Source organism: Leptonotus elevatus, chromosome 3, assembly GCF_054856555.1.
Source record: "Leptonotus elevatus isolate MCC_2025b chromosome 3, RoL_Lele_1.0, whole genome shotgun sequence".
In the NCBI taxonomy this organism is placed as follows: domain Eukaryota; kingdom Metazoa; phylum Chordata; class Actinopteri; order Syngnathiformes; family Syngnathidae; genus Leptonotus; species Leptonotus elevatus.
Genome location: NC_141241.1, coordinates 23,595,690 through 23,615,331, shown reverse-complemented (window position 1 = coordinate 23,615,331; position 19,642 = coordinate 23,595,690). Strand labels below are relative to the sequence as shown.

The 19,642-nt window shown below is 38.0% G+C and overlaps 1 protein-coding gene and 1 pseudogene across 3 annotated transcripts; both read right to left on the bottom strand.

The window, feature by feature from the left end:
• Positions 1-376: 376 nt before the first annotated feature.
• Positions 377-2,969, bottom strand: LOC147177482 (hyaluronan and proteoglycan link protein 1-like; annotated as a pseudogene). The gene is made up of 5 exons (XR_015094370.1): positions 2,870-2,969; positions 2,164-2,194; positions 1,928-2,116; positions 1,381-1,460; positions 377-1,225 (listed from the first exon to the last, which is right to left on the bottom strand). The product of XR_015094370.1 is annotated as a hyaluronan and proteoglycan link protein 1-like (transcript).
• An 872-nt stretch (positions 2,970-3,841) lies between these two features.
• On the bottom strand, positions 3,842-18,925 carry LOC147177481 (lactadherin-like). Of its 2 annotated transcripts, none has more exons than XM_086070388.1 (10): positions 18,751-18,925; positions 16,250-16,375; positions 16,050-16,181; positions 13,765-13,878; positions 13,301-13,482; positions 13,054-13,209; positions 12,820-12,964; positions 4,879-5,063; positions 4,638-4,793; positions 3,842-4,511 (listed from the first exon to the last, which is right to left on the bottom strand). In XM_086070388.1, exons 1-10 carry the CDS (start codon positions 18,824-18,826, stop codon positions 4,368-4,370), a joined length of 1,416 nt encoding a protein of 471 aa, XP_085926514.1. In that variant the 5' UTR covers positions 18,827-18,925; the 3' UTR covers positions 3,842-4,367. The 2 variants fall into 2 exon arrangements, with proteins under 2 accessions (XP_085926514.1, XP_085926513.1); XM_086070387.1 differs by having other exon boundaries at positions 4,879-5,081; positions 18,751-18,924.
• Between the last annotated feature and the right edge of the window lie 717 nt (positions 18,926-19,642).

Genomic DNA, 19,642 nt, shown 5'->3' with positions numbered 1-19,642 from the left:
CAGCATTATCTACTTTTCTTACTTTGATGCAGTCAGACTACTTGACCATTTTGTATTTGTCCAGTTTTATTTTCATGTTTCCTAGCACGTTATTATTTTTGTTTTGTTTTTTGTTTTTATGAGCCCAACGGATAGGTGGTTTTGTTTTGTCCCAAATTATCCACTGAGTTCTCTTAGGTTTGTGAGTGTGACGTGTTTTTGTGTGCTGCCTTTTTCATGTTTTGAGATACTGACATCGAGAACTAGTTCAGCTAGTTCAGGAATTTAAAAACAATCAAATACCACTACTGTATTAACAGTAGACATGTATTTAAAAAACAAAACAAACAAACATCTAAATCTGTTTTATAAAAATTTAATGTATACAAAGGTCCAGTTCTTGCATCACTTCAACACTGCTGCAGGATACTAAATTAATATAACTGAGAAAATCTTAGGAACTTCACAAAGACAAATAAAGGATGTTTATGAGCCCTGAAAAAGAGTGCAGTTGGTTCTACTATAGTGGGGTTCGACCTTTGTGCTGAAATATAGTTGCATATGATGTCCCACAATCCCATGCAGATGCAGTTGTCCATTTTGAGAGGCTGCTTTTACAAGAATTCGATGTTCACAAAAGCGCTGGCCATTTCACTATCTACTAAATCTATTACGAGTCAGTGGAAAATTAAAATATAACTGAAATTATGACAATGAAAAAGTATTTGTGTCATTACACAAGAAGGCTTTTAGTCGCTACAAGGAGAAAATTTGGAAATTGGTGCTGAAGATCCATACCAGATCGACAAAGTCTGAGTGGAGTAACAGACATGAGCAGCAGTTATACCCCGACGTTATTTGATTTGTTTTTACCCAAGTACAGTACAATGAATGCGTCAACGGAGCCTTTCGTCATGGCTGCCGGCGATGCATTGTGGGAAAATGTGGAAAAGCCTGAACCACTCTACTGTATACGTCACTCCTCTGCTTTGTAGCTGTATACTCCCCACTTGTCCTGGGGAGGAGGAAAACCGATGTTGCGCACTCCCGGCTCAGAAGGGCCTCGTGATGGGATACCGGACGCTTCCATCAGCCAAACAGCCGGCGTTGCATTGGTTCAATCCTGTGAATTTTCATGCAGCGTAGATCTGTCCAACTTGAGCGATCTGTGCATTATCTTCTTCACAGGCCTGCCGAGCCTCGGTCAGGTTCATCTTGTGGAATTGCTGAAAATAATAGAATTGACCTAAGGATGTATACTAGAATTAATTGTGGCATGCCACGTCGTCACTCCAGTCATCATTTTGCATTGCTTATGATTGACATCTTAAAGTACTTAACTAGAGAACAGTAAATAATGTAGCCTTCATGCAAATCAGCATTAGGTCAATGCAACCTCACCTCGCATCGAAGAGGAAAAGCAGAATGCATTATAGCAATAGCGCGTCAGATGGCGCTTCCCATAGTTCCGTAGCTCATAGCTTCCTTTTTTTTTTTTTTCTAAAAAGAGCTCAGTATTGTTCATTCGGTAATGTCATCATCATTGCTCTTTTATTTTTATTTTTTATTTTTATTTATTTATTTATTTTGTATGTGGGTGAGTATGTGCGTGTATGCGTGTGTGCGTGTGTGCGCGTGTGTATTCGTTAGTTCACCAAAAACCTATTAAAAAAAATTCCATACCGTTCACCTAAACCGAACACCGCCGTCAGACCCGAGAAAGGACCAAAGAAAACAAAGGAAGGTGAAATCCAGCACCGACCAGACACCACCCACCGGGCCACCAACCAGAGTTCTTCACCAACCCCAGAAACATCTAAATTCCAACAAATCCAAAAAATCAGGGAGACCTCAAGAGACCAAAGGATAGGATAGGAGCTCATAGCTTCCAAGTTAGAGGTTATATGAAGAAATAGCATCAGCTCACATGTAGGCTGCAAAAGCCAACCTGAATTCTCTAAGGGTTCGACTGTGGGATCCCACAGCCACCAGCACGTTTGTCTGGTTTCCCCCAGTGACAGGAAACCTGGACAATTTAATCCGCACCTCCATGGGAGAACTGAGCTCAGGTATGTACCAAAACCTGCATGGCAGTGTTGCATTCCCTGCCCGGAGTGCAAACACGGATGACAAAGCTCACACTATTGTAATCTGTAAAAAAAAAGAAAAAAAAGAAAAAAAAAAGAATCCACATGGAAGTTCACATTATTGTAATCTGTCAAAAATAAATAAATAAATAAAATAAAATAAAAACAAGAATGGACACTAACCACGCTTATAATAATAATAATAATAATAATAATAATAATAATAATAATAATAATAATAATAATAATAATAATAATAATAATAATTTTATTATTAACCAATCAGGGCACTCAAATACTTGTCAATGTACTGTTTGTACATACACACCCACACACACACACGCACGCACACACAGGTGGCAAGATTTAAAAAATTTGCATATTGTATAACAAAACAATATATTTATTTCATACTTATACTATCATTATGGCCTTTTCGTTATATTCATTATTGTCAATGTTGATTAGTGGTTCATGTGGTGTCCATTTTGACTAAAACTACCTACCGGTAATATTGTTCCCTGCCCATCAGTGGCTAATTTTATAAGAACATTCCGATCAAGTTTTGTGTTGACATGCCCAAAAGTCAATTGTACAATTTGCTTGTGTAGTAGCCTATACGTTCGTAACTACATTTGAGGTTTACACAATTACATTTTTCATTGCTATCATGTTTATTTTATCATTAAAAATGTAGAATAAGATGAGAGTTGAGCAGAACACCTAGAAAAGTACAAAGTTGGGAAAAAACAAACAAACAAAATGTTTATGAAAATTTTAAAAATAATAAAAGTAAAAAATACACATAGGCCTACTGTCTTTGCTGCTCATGCCATTGAGGTATTGTTGGTAGAAGGAGTTTCGTATTTTGGGTTCAGCCAGAGTCCAGCCATTTTTATCCATCTCATGGGGCGGCCATTTTGCCACTTGCTGTCAACTGAAAATGACATCAATGTTGCTCTTGGTTCAGGCAACAACCAATCACAGCTCATCTGTTTCTAAAGCTAAGCTGTGATTGGTTGCTACCTGAGACCTGAGACCTGAGACCTGAGACCTGAGCTACAATTACGTCATTTTCAGCCGACAGCAAGTGGCAAAATGGCCGCCCCCTGATATGGATAAAAACCTAATGCAATATTAATCAGAATACCATATTTAGACTAGTGGGGCTGCATAGAACATATTATTGTCAAAAATTATTTTTGGGGTTGACTTCCCAAATATGATCTGATTCAAGGTCAACTGTATGTTAATGGGCGGGGGGAAGCTATTGTATAGGGTAACCAACTGTGCAGTATTGTGGTAAACAGTCATCGTGCGTCTATCAGTCATTTGAGATGAAAGGTCTTGCCATCGGCCAAACATACCAAGACCATGAGCATCATTACGAGACAAGATAATAGGGTGTAATTATTTTTGTAAAGAGAAGGCCAACTATCAGATACCAGCATGCAAAAGGACAACTAAAAGCATCTTGCCACTTCGGCAAGATTTTCCATTTGTTGTCAATATCAACTCTAAATTGTTTGCCGCTCTCTGTCTATTAAACATCAATCTTTGCATCAAACCAACGTTTGGAGGTTTCCCTGTGTTGTTCAGTGACAGTTCAGTTCCTTCTGATGGCTCGTGACTTCTGCCATTTCACTGACAAGTCTGCACATGCATGAAAAAAACACTAAGACCCACTGACCCCCAGGGAAAATAAAATAACTGTTATATTACCTTTCTGTATATAATGCAATACTAAACCCTATAATGCCCGACAAGAAACATGATTATGTATTCATCTTTAATGACCTTCATTGTTAGCGCAACGATACATTTGTTAAAAAGGTTTATCTTTACCTTTCTACACGTTAAGTGCTGTAAAACTGTTACATCAAAATATATATTTTTTAAAACATGAATGAAAAATACATCGAAATGTGTAAACAAAAAAGTACTATATCTACAGGACTCACAGCAAAATCCATATTGCACTAGCCATGTCGGACTACTTTGTGCTCCATTTTGTGAAATAAAACTTGTTAGCATGGAGGCGTGTACATGTCAACATAAGCACAGACAGTAGATTAATTGTAAGCTTTTAAGAACATGATACAATTTAAAGCAGGGATACACAGTGGAAATACGCAATGTCAAATCATAAAAAAAAAACCACACACATACACAAAGAATGTTAAGTCCCAGCTATTACGCCAATTTTCATCCAGAGAGTTATACAGTACGATGTAAACTCTGCCATAGGAGGAGATGAGGAAGTGAAATGTAGAAGTAGATCTGTGAAAGAAAGTTGAATCTCTAGTCATCGCAGCCCAGCAGCTCCATGCGTAGAGTGATGCGCTCGTGCCACTCCCAAGGAACCACTCGGACAAATCGGGCGTAGAACGGCGGCTCAAAAACATTCTTCATATGACTGTTGTTGTCGATATTGCCATGGAAAAGCTGCACGTAAGGAATTATGCATATGACTTAAGTGACAGGAATGGTACAAAAACAATGTTATCTTTTGAATTAATGTTATTGTTGTATGTAATGCAATGCAATGTAAGTTGTGCTCAGTTTACATACCTTATCACTGCCTGTGTTGATGTCCTTCACCATACTCCAAGACTCTTCATCATTACTGTAAGCCACTTTGAACACAGACACAAATTGCACCACCCCAAAATCTTTGGCACCCTGAGTGATGATACCCGTCAGGCGCTTTGTCTTCTCAAGATCCACCTAAGCAAGAAATATTTCAAATTGAGGCTTTTATAAATGTGTGTCATTACATTGTAGTCGTTAGCCCCCATGCACCATACGTCACCTGGATCCACTCTGATCGGTTGTTTTGGGAAGGAGACCACGCATTAGTCTTCCCCTGCTTATCCAGGCGGGCAAACTGAGGGAGCCAAGTGAAGGAATCGATGCCCCATGTGCGGAAGGAACTTGATGCCGAAAGTTGGCCATCTGAGATCAGCCGAGACTTCATTCCCATTGGCTCTGAGCACCCTGTTGCGTTTGAATAAACTGTGAATAAAGTAGCAGAAGGGAGGAATGGAAAAACCAAGAGAAGAAAAGGACAAAAGATGAATAAATAACCCCACAGAAGAGCTTAATCAATGTCCTTCACCAGAAAATCAGAAAGAAAAAAATGTGACTGATTCAAATGGTTTCCAATTCAACCCAATGCCAGAGTGGACACAGAGGAATAAAGCAAAAGGAACAATGACATGCATGGAAGAAAGTGCACAGTACAAAATAATGCCAGGTACAATGTTTCTCTGCAAATATTTTTGCTGACATTTTCATATGGAGTCACTTTAAAAAAAAAAAAGACTAATGTCTACCTGACTTTATGTTGGCTATGTATCTTGTAAATATTTTAAAGTAAGTAACGTAAAGTAAAGTAAGTAAGTAAAAGTTGATGAGTTATTAACATTGTTTTTCAGTTTCAATTTATATTTTAGCCGTTTTGGATTTAGTTAACTCAGTATGGCTCAATGAATTGTATTCTTATCTGTGTTACTTTCATGAGAGGAGAAGGGGCAACGGGTTTTTACATTTGCTATCTTAAAGGGAGTTTTGTCTGGGACCGGTCTCTACCGGTCGGAAGGGAGGCACAGGCTGATTATTATTGTTTTTCTCTAATCTGATTTATACCCATGGGAACAGAAGGGGGGGTTTTCTTGTATTCACTGATGGGAGGAGACTTTTCGTATTCACCCACTTTTCAATAAATAATGATGTGCCGGAGAAAAGGACACACAATCTGACCAGAACACGGCTTCAGTGTCGTCAGTTTTTGTCATCAGAAGCTTCTGTTTTAATGATACCTTTGCAAAGGGACTTCTTCACCAGGATCTCACCATTCAGTTAATTGAACACGCAAAGAGTACAATACTTAATATTGTCTACTCTAACAAATGGTGTCCCCGACGCTGAATTATAACGAATGGTGACCTCCGCTGAATTCTAACGGATGGTGGTATTCTGACGTAGAGCAAGCTGCGGCGTTCACGGACGGGCGGAACTTCTAGGCCTAAATAAATAAAGTACGGTAAGTGGAGACTTTTATCCACGTAGGGAGGTTCTGTCTGTTTGGGTCCACTGCAACTGGTTTTTCGTCTTCCAAATTGTCTAAATTTTAAATGAGATCTGTGTGAACAAGTTGTAGTTTGATGTCGTTATAGAGTTGGGATAATTCCTACGATATTGAACTAAACACGTCGTGGGGTGGTGCATTTTTAAGTGACGTAAATGCAGACTCATTGAGAGATAAAGCTTTTTTTATACGGGATGAAGTAGTGGAGTTAATTTGTTAATTTGTTTTGTTTCGTCACGCTACGAAGAATCCTTAGACCATAATATATATTGAATAAAAGGGTTTGCCGGATGACGTAAAAAGTCTTTCTTTTTACTAAGTATCGCGAAGATTATGGTAGCGCTCTGCCTTTTTGGCAGTTTAGGCCGATCGGGGACTAGTATCATAATTGCTCATGACTCTTGGTGAGAACGTCCTTTTACACGTAATATGTTTTTTGAAAAAGCGCCTGTTTGAAATTGAACAGTATTGAGGGGTCCAGGTTGATTACAGTAATAATTGGATTTGTGTTACTGTATTTGCAATCGAGAGATTACGTGAATTTTATTTTATTTTTTGGCGCTCCTACGATTGTAGTTTTGGGGTCAGGATTACCGTATGAATTCCTTTTGTTCTACGGTTTAATTCGATAGCGCGTGACAAGTTATTTTGAAAATGAGCGCCTTGCAAAAATTTTGCAATATATGGAGAACAGTTTAGCTCAGCGGGATTGGATAACCGCTGTGTATAAACGAGAGGTCACGTGATTCTTATGTGTGTTGTGTGGCCATATGTGTTAACCTATTGAACTATTATACTAAAAGTGAGACGTCACTGTATTGATAAATATTAATACTACTTGCGTAAATAGAAACCGAAAGTAAAAAATAGTCTACAAACAAAATGGAGGCGATTTTGACCCGGATACAGAATGGTTTGTCCTGAATGCGCTTCCGGTTCATAGTCGGGACTTGTGAGTCACAGCCATGCGGAAATAAAAGAACGTCGATGACAAATGAAAAAACAAACTATAGATCGATTGTATAAAAAGCTTTCGCTGGACAAAATGGTACGTCAGACTTTTGTATTTTCTTTGTTGGTAATGATGTAGTGGCTCAATTTGATGCTAAAATGACCCCAGCATTTGTGGAGCAGTTTACGGGTGATTTGTTCGAAGTTAACCCGTTTACTGAAATCAGTAAAAAAAGGTGGGGGCTATTATTGTGATTGTGAGTGAAAAATGTGCATATGGGGATTTTGTTTGTTTTTCTTCAATATTTTTAACTAAGTTTGGTGTTGTTTTTGTGTGAGATGAGACTGTTGTGATAGTGGCGTTTGTTTTATTAATGGGAATGTGATAAAATAGGTTTTGCGATGTATAATGTTAAGATTCCCCCCCCCCCCCCCCCCCCGGTTTCTAGGTTAGAAGAAAAGGAGGGGGCTGTGCGTTAGAGCATAATGTGTCCTCGTAATGGGACTTTTTCTTTGTCAAAATGGTAAGAGAGGAATGATAAACAATAAAAAATAAGTAATAGTATTTGAAAGATATTGTTGAGTTTTTGTAGAAGAATATTAAATTAGTGTTTTATTTTTTTATTTTATTTTTTTTAGTGACTGAGCCAATAGTCTTTTACACTTTAATGATTGATGAAGATGGTTAATTTGTTAACTTTCCCTTTTCGGGACAAATGAATAAAGAATAATGATAAAATAATGGTATTTTGTTTGAGCTGTGTTGAGTTGACATGATTATGCCTACATCTGTACAGCTGTGGCTAGAAGTAAGATAGTTGAATAAGAAGTTATAAATGTTTTTGAAATTGACATAATGATAGTGATTTTTAATATTTGTTTTTTCTCTGAGTGTGTCATTTCAGAAACTGATGTTTGAGTTCCAAGGCAGATGAGGGTTTGATGGCCTTCACTGATTACAAACTGCAAACGGGATGCACCCCAGCTGCTGATACGTTGTATTTGCAAGTATTGCTAGTAGCTATTTGGAAGGGGTATTGAAAAAAAAAAAAAAGGCTGTTTTTTTACGAAACATTTTTGAGAAAGCAGGAAGTGAACTGTCTTGCTGTGATCCCATTTCCTCAGTCTGGCATTGTAGTGCATTGGATCGGCCGGGTGCATTCGTTGGTCGAGGTGAGCGCCTGGAAGGACCGAAAATGTGTCATCGGGTTCACATTGCAGACGGCGTCTGAATGGATGTGGCAGAGATCAAAGGTCAAAAGCCGCAGAGCAACAGTCTTTTCCTCCTGTGCCTACAAAAAACATGGTGTTCAACTTCCACAATGCCCAGTGACTGTGTACAAGCCTCATTACAGAGATGTCTCCTCTCATCGAACTTTGTCTGACACAGCCCCGCCCTGAACATTGACATTTGAAAGCTGGTGGTCTGACTTGGATGCGACCCTTCAATCAGTGAAATGCTGCACGGTATATGCAAGGCATTTTTAATGTGTTGAGTGGGGAACTGTGATCTATAGCAAGATATTTCAGGAAATTGAAAACGACATATGTAAATTTGAAATGAGGGATTGAGAAAATTAATTTCAATCTATAGCCTACTAAATTTTTGCCTATATTTTTGGGAGAATCAGTTTCTGAATTGGTACAATGGGAATTTTATTAATATGATATGATACGATATACTTTTATTTTCCCCGTGAGGAACTTTTTTGGACTTCGTCCAGCTGCAGCTACAGTATAGAAAAATAATAGAATAAAATGAGTAGTAATAAGTAAAAGGCTAACTAAGAAGTTTTCACAGTGGTATATATTATCTAAGTATAGGTTTTATATACATAATATTGAACCATGCATCTTATCGTACTGAGTTGATGCTATTTCATACATAATAGCGAGTTTGATGGTTAATTTTAGATTTTTTTTTTTTTTTTTTTCACAGCACTGTGATTTATGAATCCCAGAAATATTTTGTGTGCTGTGTTTTTTATGAGCCCCGCTAATATGTGAAAGAGTTGAGGTTGATTAGCAGTTTAAATAATTTTTAGTTTGCTTAACTCTAGGAGAATTAGATTAATATGGTTACCTCTATTTTTTATGGCCCCAAAGTCATCATATATTAGTGTCTTAAATTGTATCTGCTGTGTTATTTACGACGTCTTTTGAGTTATGAGGTCTCTATTTTATCCTCCCTTCATCTTGACGTGTTTGAAAAAAATCAGTGGATCTTTGTCAAAATGAGGGAGTTTATGTTTAAGAAATTAACCAATGTAGACGAATTAGAAAATTAAATACAAAATTAAAAGGTTGTGGGTTAGAAAATTAAAAACAAACTTAAAAACAAAATTAAAAAGGTTGTGGGGTATCGGCCTACACTCCAATTGACAGGATGAGTTTGAATGGGATAATTCACAGTTTGAGTTTGAAGAAATCTACAGGGAACAAAACAAGAGCGGAAGAAAGGTAAGCTTGCAGCGGGAAAGAGGACAATAATGCATATTCGCCGAATAAAGGTAATTATATTATATTATATCTTTTATCTCAGAATCACATTTGAAAAATGTAATGTTTGGAGCCCAGTGTTTGCAAAAGAGTATAGATAATATGAATATATGTGGGTTTTTTCCAGGATCATCATGATTCGGCCGGTCATGGGATTCTGGGAAGAGAATATATGTATGCTAGTAAAATGATTCCTTTCAGGATGGTGAAAGGCACAGTTATGCAAATTTAGAACAAATTTAGTCGTGGTAAAAAATTACCTATTATTGAACAAAACCTATTTGAAAAATAAATATTTACAAGCTCTGTCTTATATTAATGAATGAGCGAATGTCATTCAACTCAATCAAAGGCTGGGCTCTATTTTAATGTAAAAAAAATAGATCTTTTCCTGTTCCAACAGCACAGGACCTACGGATCTTAACCAAATAACATTTACTAATCCCAACTAACAAAAACTATCAGGGTTTTTCCTCCAAATAAAATTTATGTGAGTTTATGAGAAACTAAAAATGAAAAGTTTCTGCACTCAGGAGAACGGCCCCAGGGGGTCGGAGAGGAAATCTTGTGCAGTTCGCTGCACAGAAAGAAGGATGGAGACGACATTCCACATCTGGTCTACAAGGCTTCCGGAGACGTGCCAGGCTCAGCTATCTCATCAACTGATGATCATCAATCTTATCACCTCCGACCTGGGAGCCACGTCAGCTGACCCAGTGTTCGGTTCTGGAGCGGCCGTTTCGACATCATTCGACATCGTTTTGACATCATTCAACGGATCAAGTCAAGTGCCTTTTCTTGGGCAATCATTCCACGAAGAGTCACATTTTCGGGCAGAATAATCCCGGTGACATATCGAAGGTCTCGGCAGTCTACCCGAGACTTTAAAAGAAGAGACGAACTATTGCGACACTTTTTTCATTCAACAAAGAACTTCATCACGAGATGGCTTCAAAGCAGAAACATATATCCGTCTGCTGCAACGCGACATTTCTTCTCATATTGACTTGGTATTTTTGTCAGCCTTTTGACACAACTTTGAACGCAATTACAACGTATCGTATTAAGCGAAGTATTAAGTCTCCATATAATCACTGGGTCACATTCTGGACTTATAATACATCAATTGCTGTGACAGTTGCTCCAAATACAAACACTTCTGTTAAAATTCCTATTAAATCCTTAAAGGGATTTGGTAGGGGGAGACAGACTAAGGGGGGGGGATTGGATAAATTACTGGTGGTATCTGACAGGACATGTACAACGAGATTGGAATGCTCTAATAACAACACAGGATGGAAGATACTGGCGTCCGGGAACTAGTGAGTAGGCAATCTTCTTTAGCAAAAGAATAACATTGCGTAATATGGGGGGTCGACTCTATATGACCTTTATTTTTCCAGAAGGAAAATTACGGTCGCCTAACACAACAATTGAATATTTGATAAGTTGCCTTTAAATACAAAAGGATATTGTGCCCTCATAACCCTTCTCATGCCAGTACAAATCTACCCCATCTCTATTGATAACCTGTTACAAATGATTGATAATTGGGAACCAAAACCTCCTTCTTTTCAGAGGACCAAATGACATTCTTGGCAAGAGCAGAATGTTCCCACCTACATTGATCCAATTGGAGTACCAAGAGGTGTGCCAGATGAATACAAATTAACTGATCAAGTACTCTCAGGATTCGAATCTGTAATTTGCTGGTGGTGCCCCATAAACAAAAATGTAGATAGAATTAATTATATACATTATAATGTACAAAGGCTAGGAAATTGGACTCAGTCTGGCTTTGACACTTTTTAATGAACAACATTTTATGTTAAGCCTCACATATGCTATGCTTATTCCACTAAAAATCTTTTAAATGTATCAAATTGTTTTTTAATGTCATATGATTGCTAAACTACCTCCTCTCCTGCTAAAGGGATGTTTTAATGATAATTATTTTTATCACACAACCATTGAAAAAAAAATGTTTTAATGTGTTGAGCTCTCATGAGCTCAAATGAGGGAATGATGAGTTATTAACATTGTTTTTCAGTTTCAATTTATATTTTAGCCGTTTTGGATTTAGTTAACTCAGTATGGCTCAATGAATTGTATTCTTATCTGTGTTACTTTCATGAGAGGAGAAGGGGCAACGGGTTTTTACATTTGCTATCTTAAAGGGAGTTTTGTCTGGGACCGGTCTCTGCCGGTCGGAAGGGAGGCACAGGCTGATTATTATTGTTTTTCTCTAATCTGATTTATACCCATGGGAACAGAAGGGGGGATTTTCTTGTATTCACTGATGGGAAGAGACTTTTCGTATTCACCCACTTTTCAATAAATAATGATGTGCCGGAGAAAAGGACACACAATCTGACCAGAACACGGCTTCAGTGTCGTCAGTTTTTGTCATCAGAAGCTTCTGTTTTAATGATACCTTTGCAAAGGGACTTCTTCACCAGGATCTCACCATTCAGTTAATTGAACACGCAAAGAGTACAATACTTAATATTGTCTACTCTAACAAAGTATAACACAGAAATGCCAACCGATTGCCTCTCAGGAACACTCTGGATATTTTTATTTTGTTAGAAACATTTGAGTCTCAGCCAAAACAACAAATATGAGCCACCAGAAAGATTACGTACAACATTAATATTTAATACTTTTAAATGCTAACTCATTAATTTACTGTTAACATTCGGTTTACTCTCCACTGCAATGAACGGATCTCCAGCAAAACTGTAGCATCAATCATTTATTCCGGCATTTTGTTACTTTTAGCGTTAGCTTAGCGCCGGTTTAGCATAGCTTAGCCTTCGCATTACTTCTTCTGTGAATTGTCATCCTTTCATGTTAACAATAATTGTCACAAGTGTCACTTATTCACTTCAACTGGGGCAATAATTAGTGAATTTTAGAGAGGTGGCTGCTATTTAGCCGCCATGTTAGCCAGCCATGCTAGCCAGACAGCTACTACACTTTTGTACTAGCGGTAAGATGTACTGACGTCAACAAACTTTATCCTGATTGGTTGTCTGGGAGAATCCAAATATTATGTAAAACAATCACAAGGCGTGATACTACTACTTATAGGCTCACTTGCAAACTACAAATTAATCTACCACATATCGTTCCATCCTCTTCTGGACTGTCATGCCATGTTGAGTTATGATTCAACATAAGAATTCATTTGCAACTGGATGTTTTGTTTACCATTGAGTTCGCATCCCACCAATTCCATGCGCAGCGTGCATGCCTTTCGACATACAACTGGGATTATGCGGATGTACTGGGCCACAATGGGTGGGTCAAAAAGATTTGTTTTTGTACTGTCGTTGTCTGTGTTGCCCACCAAAATCTGCAATGCAAAGTTGTATAATGATTTGCATGGACTGGACATGTAGCAATAAGCTCTTGTGTTCAGAACTTTTGATCCTAAATTCTAACCTTTACTCTCCGTTGTCCATCCATTCTGTATGTGACATAAGTCTTTCCATCAAAGCTGCTCGACACCTTGAAGGCTTTTATGTATTCTGCTGTGCCCATGCGACTGGCGCCTTGAGTTATTATTCCTGTTAGGCGCATCTTCTTCTGCATGTTGACCTGGCGTCAAGAAATGGTGCTGTGTTTCCATCATTTCAATTAACCTCACTTCCCCCTCTGATCACTGAGCGTGAACGATGACTTCTCTCACCTCAATCCAAGGATTCTTGTCATGAACAGCTGATGTCCAGGCATTGACGATACCTTGATTATTGAGCCGAGCCAACTCCGGGCCCCAGCGTTGAAGACCCAGAATGCCAAAGTGCACAGAAGAAGATGAAATCTGGGACTCTGCGATTGCTCCTCCCTCCATTCCCAGAAGAGAAATACAACCTTGAGACACAAAAAATTTATTTTTTTTAACGTAGAAAAAAGTAGTAAAGCACCAATAACTCATATTAGCTATAAACCATAAAAACTGCAGTATTGTACATTCTCCTACTGTCTGATGCACTTTTTAAACACATTTGCACTTTACAAATTAAATCACAACACATGTTAAATTAGTCACAGGCAGAATTGTTTTGGCTTAATCATAAAGAAAGATATACTTGAAGAATGAATACAATAAATGTATGTGAATGAATGGGCCGATGTTTTAATGAGTGCACGTACGTAGATGGCACTGCTTCCCAACATAGGGTGACGGGCACTGACATGAGTAATCGCCATCGAGATCTCTGCACATGCCTCCATTTTTACATGGTCGGTTGGCACAGTCATTCACATCTGCAAATAAAGACCACATCATTTTATGCAGATTTAAAAATCACCAAAGCCCAGAATACAAAATAGAAGTGGCTTTAACAATGATAGACTCATTGTCCGTATACCCGTATGGCTGCATAGGATTGCTCTTTCTACTTGTAATATTTTTTTCAGTACCCATGGCTACAAAGTACTTTCTTCATGTAGTCCCTTTTAACAAGGTCTGTGTCGTGGAGTCAAACCACCACAGGGTGGCACACAGAACTAACTCTAAAAATCACAAGGTCAGTCAGTACTTTGGAAACATGCAGCTAAAATGCTCTGATGGAGTGTATAGGTTGTTTATTCTATGTGAATTAAATAATTTTGTTCATAACTTGTCTTTATTTTCCAAATCACACTTTTTTTTTTGACCTGGAGTTTCTTTGAGCAAGCGCATTACAGATTATTGATCCTAATAATGAGATATTTGCATCAGCAATTTAAATTCCAAAGCCCGAGTCTGAATATGAATAATAATATTGAATGTGGGGTTTTTTTCAAGATCAAATTGACATGATGTGAGATAGATTTCAGTGAATGACTTTCGTTGAGGATCTATGGCACTTTTATTCAAAATTGACTAAAGTAATTGACAAGCATGCCACTTTAAAACGTTCTTTAAAGTGGAAGTCAATCTTAAACATTTCTTGAAAATAATATGTTATATGTGACCTCACAAGTCTAAACGTGACATTCTTTTTTTTCTTCTTAAAGTGACATTCTGATTAATATTACATTTGTGGAATATGAGCTACGAAGCAAAATCCATCTATTTTTATCCATCCCAGATTGGCCATTTTGCCACTTGATGCTGACTGAAGATGGCGTCAATGTTGCTCAGTCATCTTCAGTCGACATCAAGTGGCAAAATGGCTGCCCCTGAATTGCCTGAGATGGATAAAAACTGCTGCGATTGGCTGGCAACCAGTTCAGGGTGTACCCCGCCTACTGCCTGAAGCCAACTTATTGTGATTCAAACACAATAATAAAGAACCTAACTAACAAGTGGAAGTTCACGTTGTTGGTTTAAAGCTTTGCTAATGAAACAACGATAAACAATGTGTTATGCTGCCTCGTATCACATGGCCTAAAAGACTGCTAAAGCAGACGACGGGTTGACGTAATGCCACATGGATCCGTGCAATTCTTGCTCCACTAAGAGGATTGGTCAAAATTTAGAAACAAATGCCAGTATAGCTGTGACAACACAAATAAAAGAGCTGTGAAACACTTGATCCTACTAAGAAAAATGCAAAGTAATTTGACTGATTTGCTCTTAATCCGGCACTGCAGCACGTGGACTAAACATTCTCTTTCGTAAACAATATTTGATTTTCACACAATTATAACAATTACACAAACAGTATTAACTCTAAACAGCTTTAGAAAAAAAATTAAGTGCACATACTGTGTCATTGTCACCAGATCATTAATTCAAGCTAAAACTCTCTAACTATAACTATACAAACTGGTTCCACCCCAAACCGCTAGAACATTTCTGCCAATGACGTCTGACACAGAAATAGAACTGGTGCAGGAAGCAAACACCGCAAACACTACAATTGGTGGTCATCCTGCGGACTATGGGAGGGGATGAACTTTTCATTCAAAATAAGTACCTCTATAAAAATATCATCAAGGTGTAAGTGAAAGTTTCTTTAACTCTATATGCCTCACCTTTCACTTTTTTTGTGTGATTTACAGTAATCACAAATCAAGGAGAAAAAAAATAATGTTGACATTTCATGCATTTTCTCAACCTCCACAATCACTGCAAGCTATCTTGGTCATAACGATAACAGGATTTAAAGGGGTACAATAAAGTATTTGAGTTATTTTAGTAAGCTCAAGTCTGTGAGAACCTGTGTGGGTGGCATCTGCATGCTAACAGACTTGGAGAGGGCTTTTCTTATTAATTAGCCGAAACAAAATAACCACACAAGTGTGTGAAAGAGGCTCTTTCATGAGACCACTGCAGGGGCTCCACATCACATATACAACGTTGAACTCAATCATGTATTAGCGTTTAGTGTTAAACTATAGTGTCAGATTTTTCAAACAGGTTAATATATAGCTTTGTGAACGTTAGCGTGTCAAAAAGTTATTATTGTAGGCAGCAATTGATAAGAATAACTTTTGAAGCAGCTTACTGGTCTGGCAATGAGCGCCCTCAAAGCCTGGCCTGCAGTTGCAGATGTACTCGTTGAAAACATCTCCTCTTCTGGTGGGAGCAATTACCTGGCAAGATGCATCATTCTTACAGGGATTGGGACTGCAAGGTCCTGAGTGAAACAAGGTGGATAATTTCAATGCAAGTGTTTGTCCACAAGGGGTGCTTTGTTTGCCATACCTGTCTCTGTAAGATTGCACGTGTCTCCAGCAAATCCATCAGGACAGATGCAGATGAAGGGCTCCTCTCCTACCCCTGTCACGCACGTTGCTCCATTATGACAATTATTCACTTCACAGTAGTCACCTAGAAAATGGCATTGAGGAAAAACAGTGATAAAATGAATTAGTGGCTTTTTTAAAAAAAATCTTCACACTAAAAAATGCTGGGTTGTTTTTTTTTATTCATTAGCTGTGGATTTTGAGCACATCGGGTTACTTATACCCAAACTTGGGTTAACTACAGTATTTTGACCCAGCAGATTGGAAAGGGCATCAGGTGCAAAAAAACAAACAAACCCTGTACTAAACATATGATGTAGCGATCACTGACAGGGTTATTGCTCTTTTTCTTCTTAGAAAATATTGGTAATAAAATGTATAGTATTTATTTCTATTTTTTATATATTTTTTTAACATTTATATTTTATTTTTATGATTTATGTATCTATTTCACCCAATTTGTGTTACTGTAAACCCAGCAGTGCAATTTAATTAAAGAGTATTGTTGTGCTGATACTGTGTGGGGGATCTCACTGTTTAAGACAAGTCACAGCTAATCGGAACATTCACTTCAACTTGGAAAACAATTCTGAATATGTCCTGTAAGACATCAACAGAAAGACAATCTACATTTCAAAACAAATAAAAACAACAACAATGGAGAACTTCATTTTTTAAATATCTGTTAAATTGATTAATAATGATGGCCATAGGGTTACATTACAACATTCAAAAGCGAGTAACAGAGGGAAACATTTGGAATATGGAGTGTTGTTTTGGAGGAGAATATAGAGAGCTTAGAAAACTGAGTCATATTTCTTGGACGGCTCAAGCAAGTCAGGCAAGGAGTGGCAGGGCACAGATTTATGAGTCATAATCTGGCTGTTTGTTTACTCTTATAATGCTATTCAGGGTCGTTATTCATTCCTTTAGCAGCATCTGGCAGCTTTGACATCAATATGTTGGATAGTAGGTGAGTGAGTTTGACACCCATTTGTAAGGTGACACCAATGGCATGGAAGAGATTGAAAATGAATTACTTTTGTGTGTGGATTATTTCTGGACCTTTTTGGACACACGATTTAGTAAACGTTTGCCTTGTTTTACAAGCTACCCTCTGCATTATTTCCAAACAAGTGTTGTTTTTTTACTCACAGTTTCTGTACAAAGAGGTCAGGCCTGGGACTTGCTCTGCCAAAGAGGGGCCTTAGATGGGACATATGTTCTGACCCAACCCCTTTCAAACTGTGGTTCTATGACCGTTATAGACCCTATAGGACAAAATTGCACCACAGAAGTGACTATAACCTTTCCTATGTCCCATACCTTGTCAAATTAGTTCAAGATTGTGAACAATATTACAACACTGCGTCAGATTTTTAATTCACAACAAAGCAGAGTAGTAAACACACAAGCTGCAGAAACAGCCATTTGTACGACAGAACCATTTTAGGCCAACAGCACTGTCAACAAAACGTGATGGTGTGTGGTTGGGATTAAAAGATTGTAGGATTAGCCAGGTGGAAGAGATGCATGCAGCTCTTGGTCTGCCGGGAATGAGCAGTTATACAACATGACAGTGTGCACCGCTCAGGATGCTTGCTGCCAATGACCTATGAGTGCAACAGGTGCTGGACGTATACACGTCTACTGACGAGCATCAGCCAATGGCACTCTGAACAGCCCAGACATGTTTGGTTACTATTTTAGGCAGGCGATGTGTGTGCAGGTGCAGGAAGTTGGCAAGACATTTCCAGGTTGATCTTAGGTTAGGTGAACAGACAGCTGCTTCATGATGGCTCCAGACAAGAGCACATATGGCGCTGTTTTTCTCCCCATCTGTACCACCTCATACTGTTTAACCGCAAGGATGTCCACTGATACAAATGAAAGAATGTTGAAAATACACAAATATCACCATAACTGTACATGGAGAATGTTTCCAAGAAATGTTCAAAAGAAGTCTCAGAATGTTGTCACAATACAATCAGACACTTTTACTTTGGGGGGAAAAACTGCAAACTTCCACTAAATAGCTTGTTAAGGAAGGTTGCAGGTCTCAGAAATAGCCAAATAGCTTGTTCACAACTTGCAGTCACTCAGTAAGATACTAGTAATACGTTTCCCTTCAAAGTGAAAATGTATGAGAATAGATGGAGCTCGTTAATAAGTGGTATAAGAATGTTCTTAAATATTTTTTGCACATACGATACCACGTCATGTCATCATTCAAGTTTCATACTTTCATAATCTTACTGCAGTAACTCAAATGACGAGCCATAAAACAAAATACCAATGAACTGGTTTCATTATTTCAGAAAAGGAATGGCAATACATGGCTGCAAGGTTCAAAATCCCGATTTCGTGAATGGCATTAAGCTCCCTTTAATCACTGCAACATTTTGAATTTACAATAGTCAACAAAGCGCATTTCGTGTAAAGCGGGACAAATAAACTTACCTATGACCGACGACAGGCAAAGAAGAATTGCAATCGCTGTCAAGTTTACTTTTCTTGCATTTCTGGAAGACGTCATATTTGTTTACTCTGTATTAAACCAAGGTGCTTTGGAATGGAGGAGAAATTCTGGTTGTAGCTGCATTCAAGTGCACTGTGAAAAGTAGGAATTCTGTGGGAGCAAAAGGAAGCCCGAGAAGGAAAGTGACGTCATTGAAGGGGCGGAGACCTATAAGTCGCTAACGTGAAATCACAACCACGCTGTCGCTGATAGAAGAAATAAATATTGGTAACACGGTTCATATAAAATTCTTCCCTCGTCCCCACCACCTTGAACCGCATTACAGGCACATGTTTTTCAATTAAATTATTAAGTGATATAAATAAATAAAAAATATCTGGACATATGTAAAGAGGACTTTTTGTGTTTGTTTGGACTTTTGGTGGGGGAATACAATACTCTATATGGATAACCTACCGGTGTATTAACATTATAACATGATTTGTCATAATTTATAGAGAACAAGCAGGACTAGATAAGTTTTCAACTTTTTCCTACAACCTTTATGAACATATGAACTGCACTGATCTAAGATATTCATTGATTAGCTTTTCTTTGTTTTTGTTTTTTATGTGTTTATGTTCAATAAACCATCAATCAAACAACCAATAAAAACAGCAAAAATGTTAGAAAATGTTAAGGCAAGATGCTTGAGTAAGCAATAAACTCTGTCGCCCTCAGGTGGATGCTCTCTGCAACAACGCCATATCGACGCTTGAACATGGAAAACGTACAAGCCAAGGTCCATCAGGCCAGAGGAACTTGGACTTTTTGGTCAACAATTTAATTTGTCGTGTGAAACATTTTATTCATAGATGCAAATACCTTAAGGTG

What these genes read in the sequence shown, in the direction of transcription:
- LOC147177481 (XM_086070387.1), bottom strand. Translation starts at nt 18,826, where the DNA reads ATGACGTCTTCCAGAAATGCAAGAAAAGTAAACTTGACAGCGATTGCA. An exon ending in GGTGGGATGCGAACTCAATG is followed by an intron (nt 5,082 to 12,819) that starts GTAAACAAAACA and finishes CTTTATTCACAG; the next exon opens with TTTATTCAAACGCAACAGGG. An exon ending in TCAACACAGGCAGTGATAAG is followed by an intron (nt 4,512 to 4,637) that starts GTATGTAAACTG and finishes CCTTACGTGCAG; the next exon opens with CTTTTCCATGGCAATATCGA.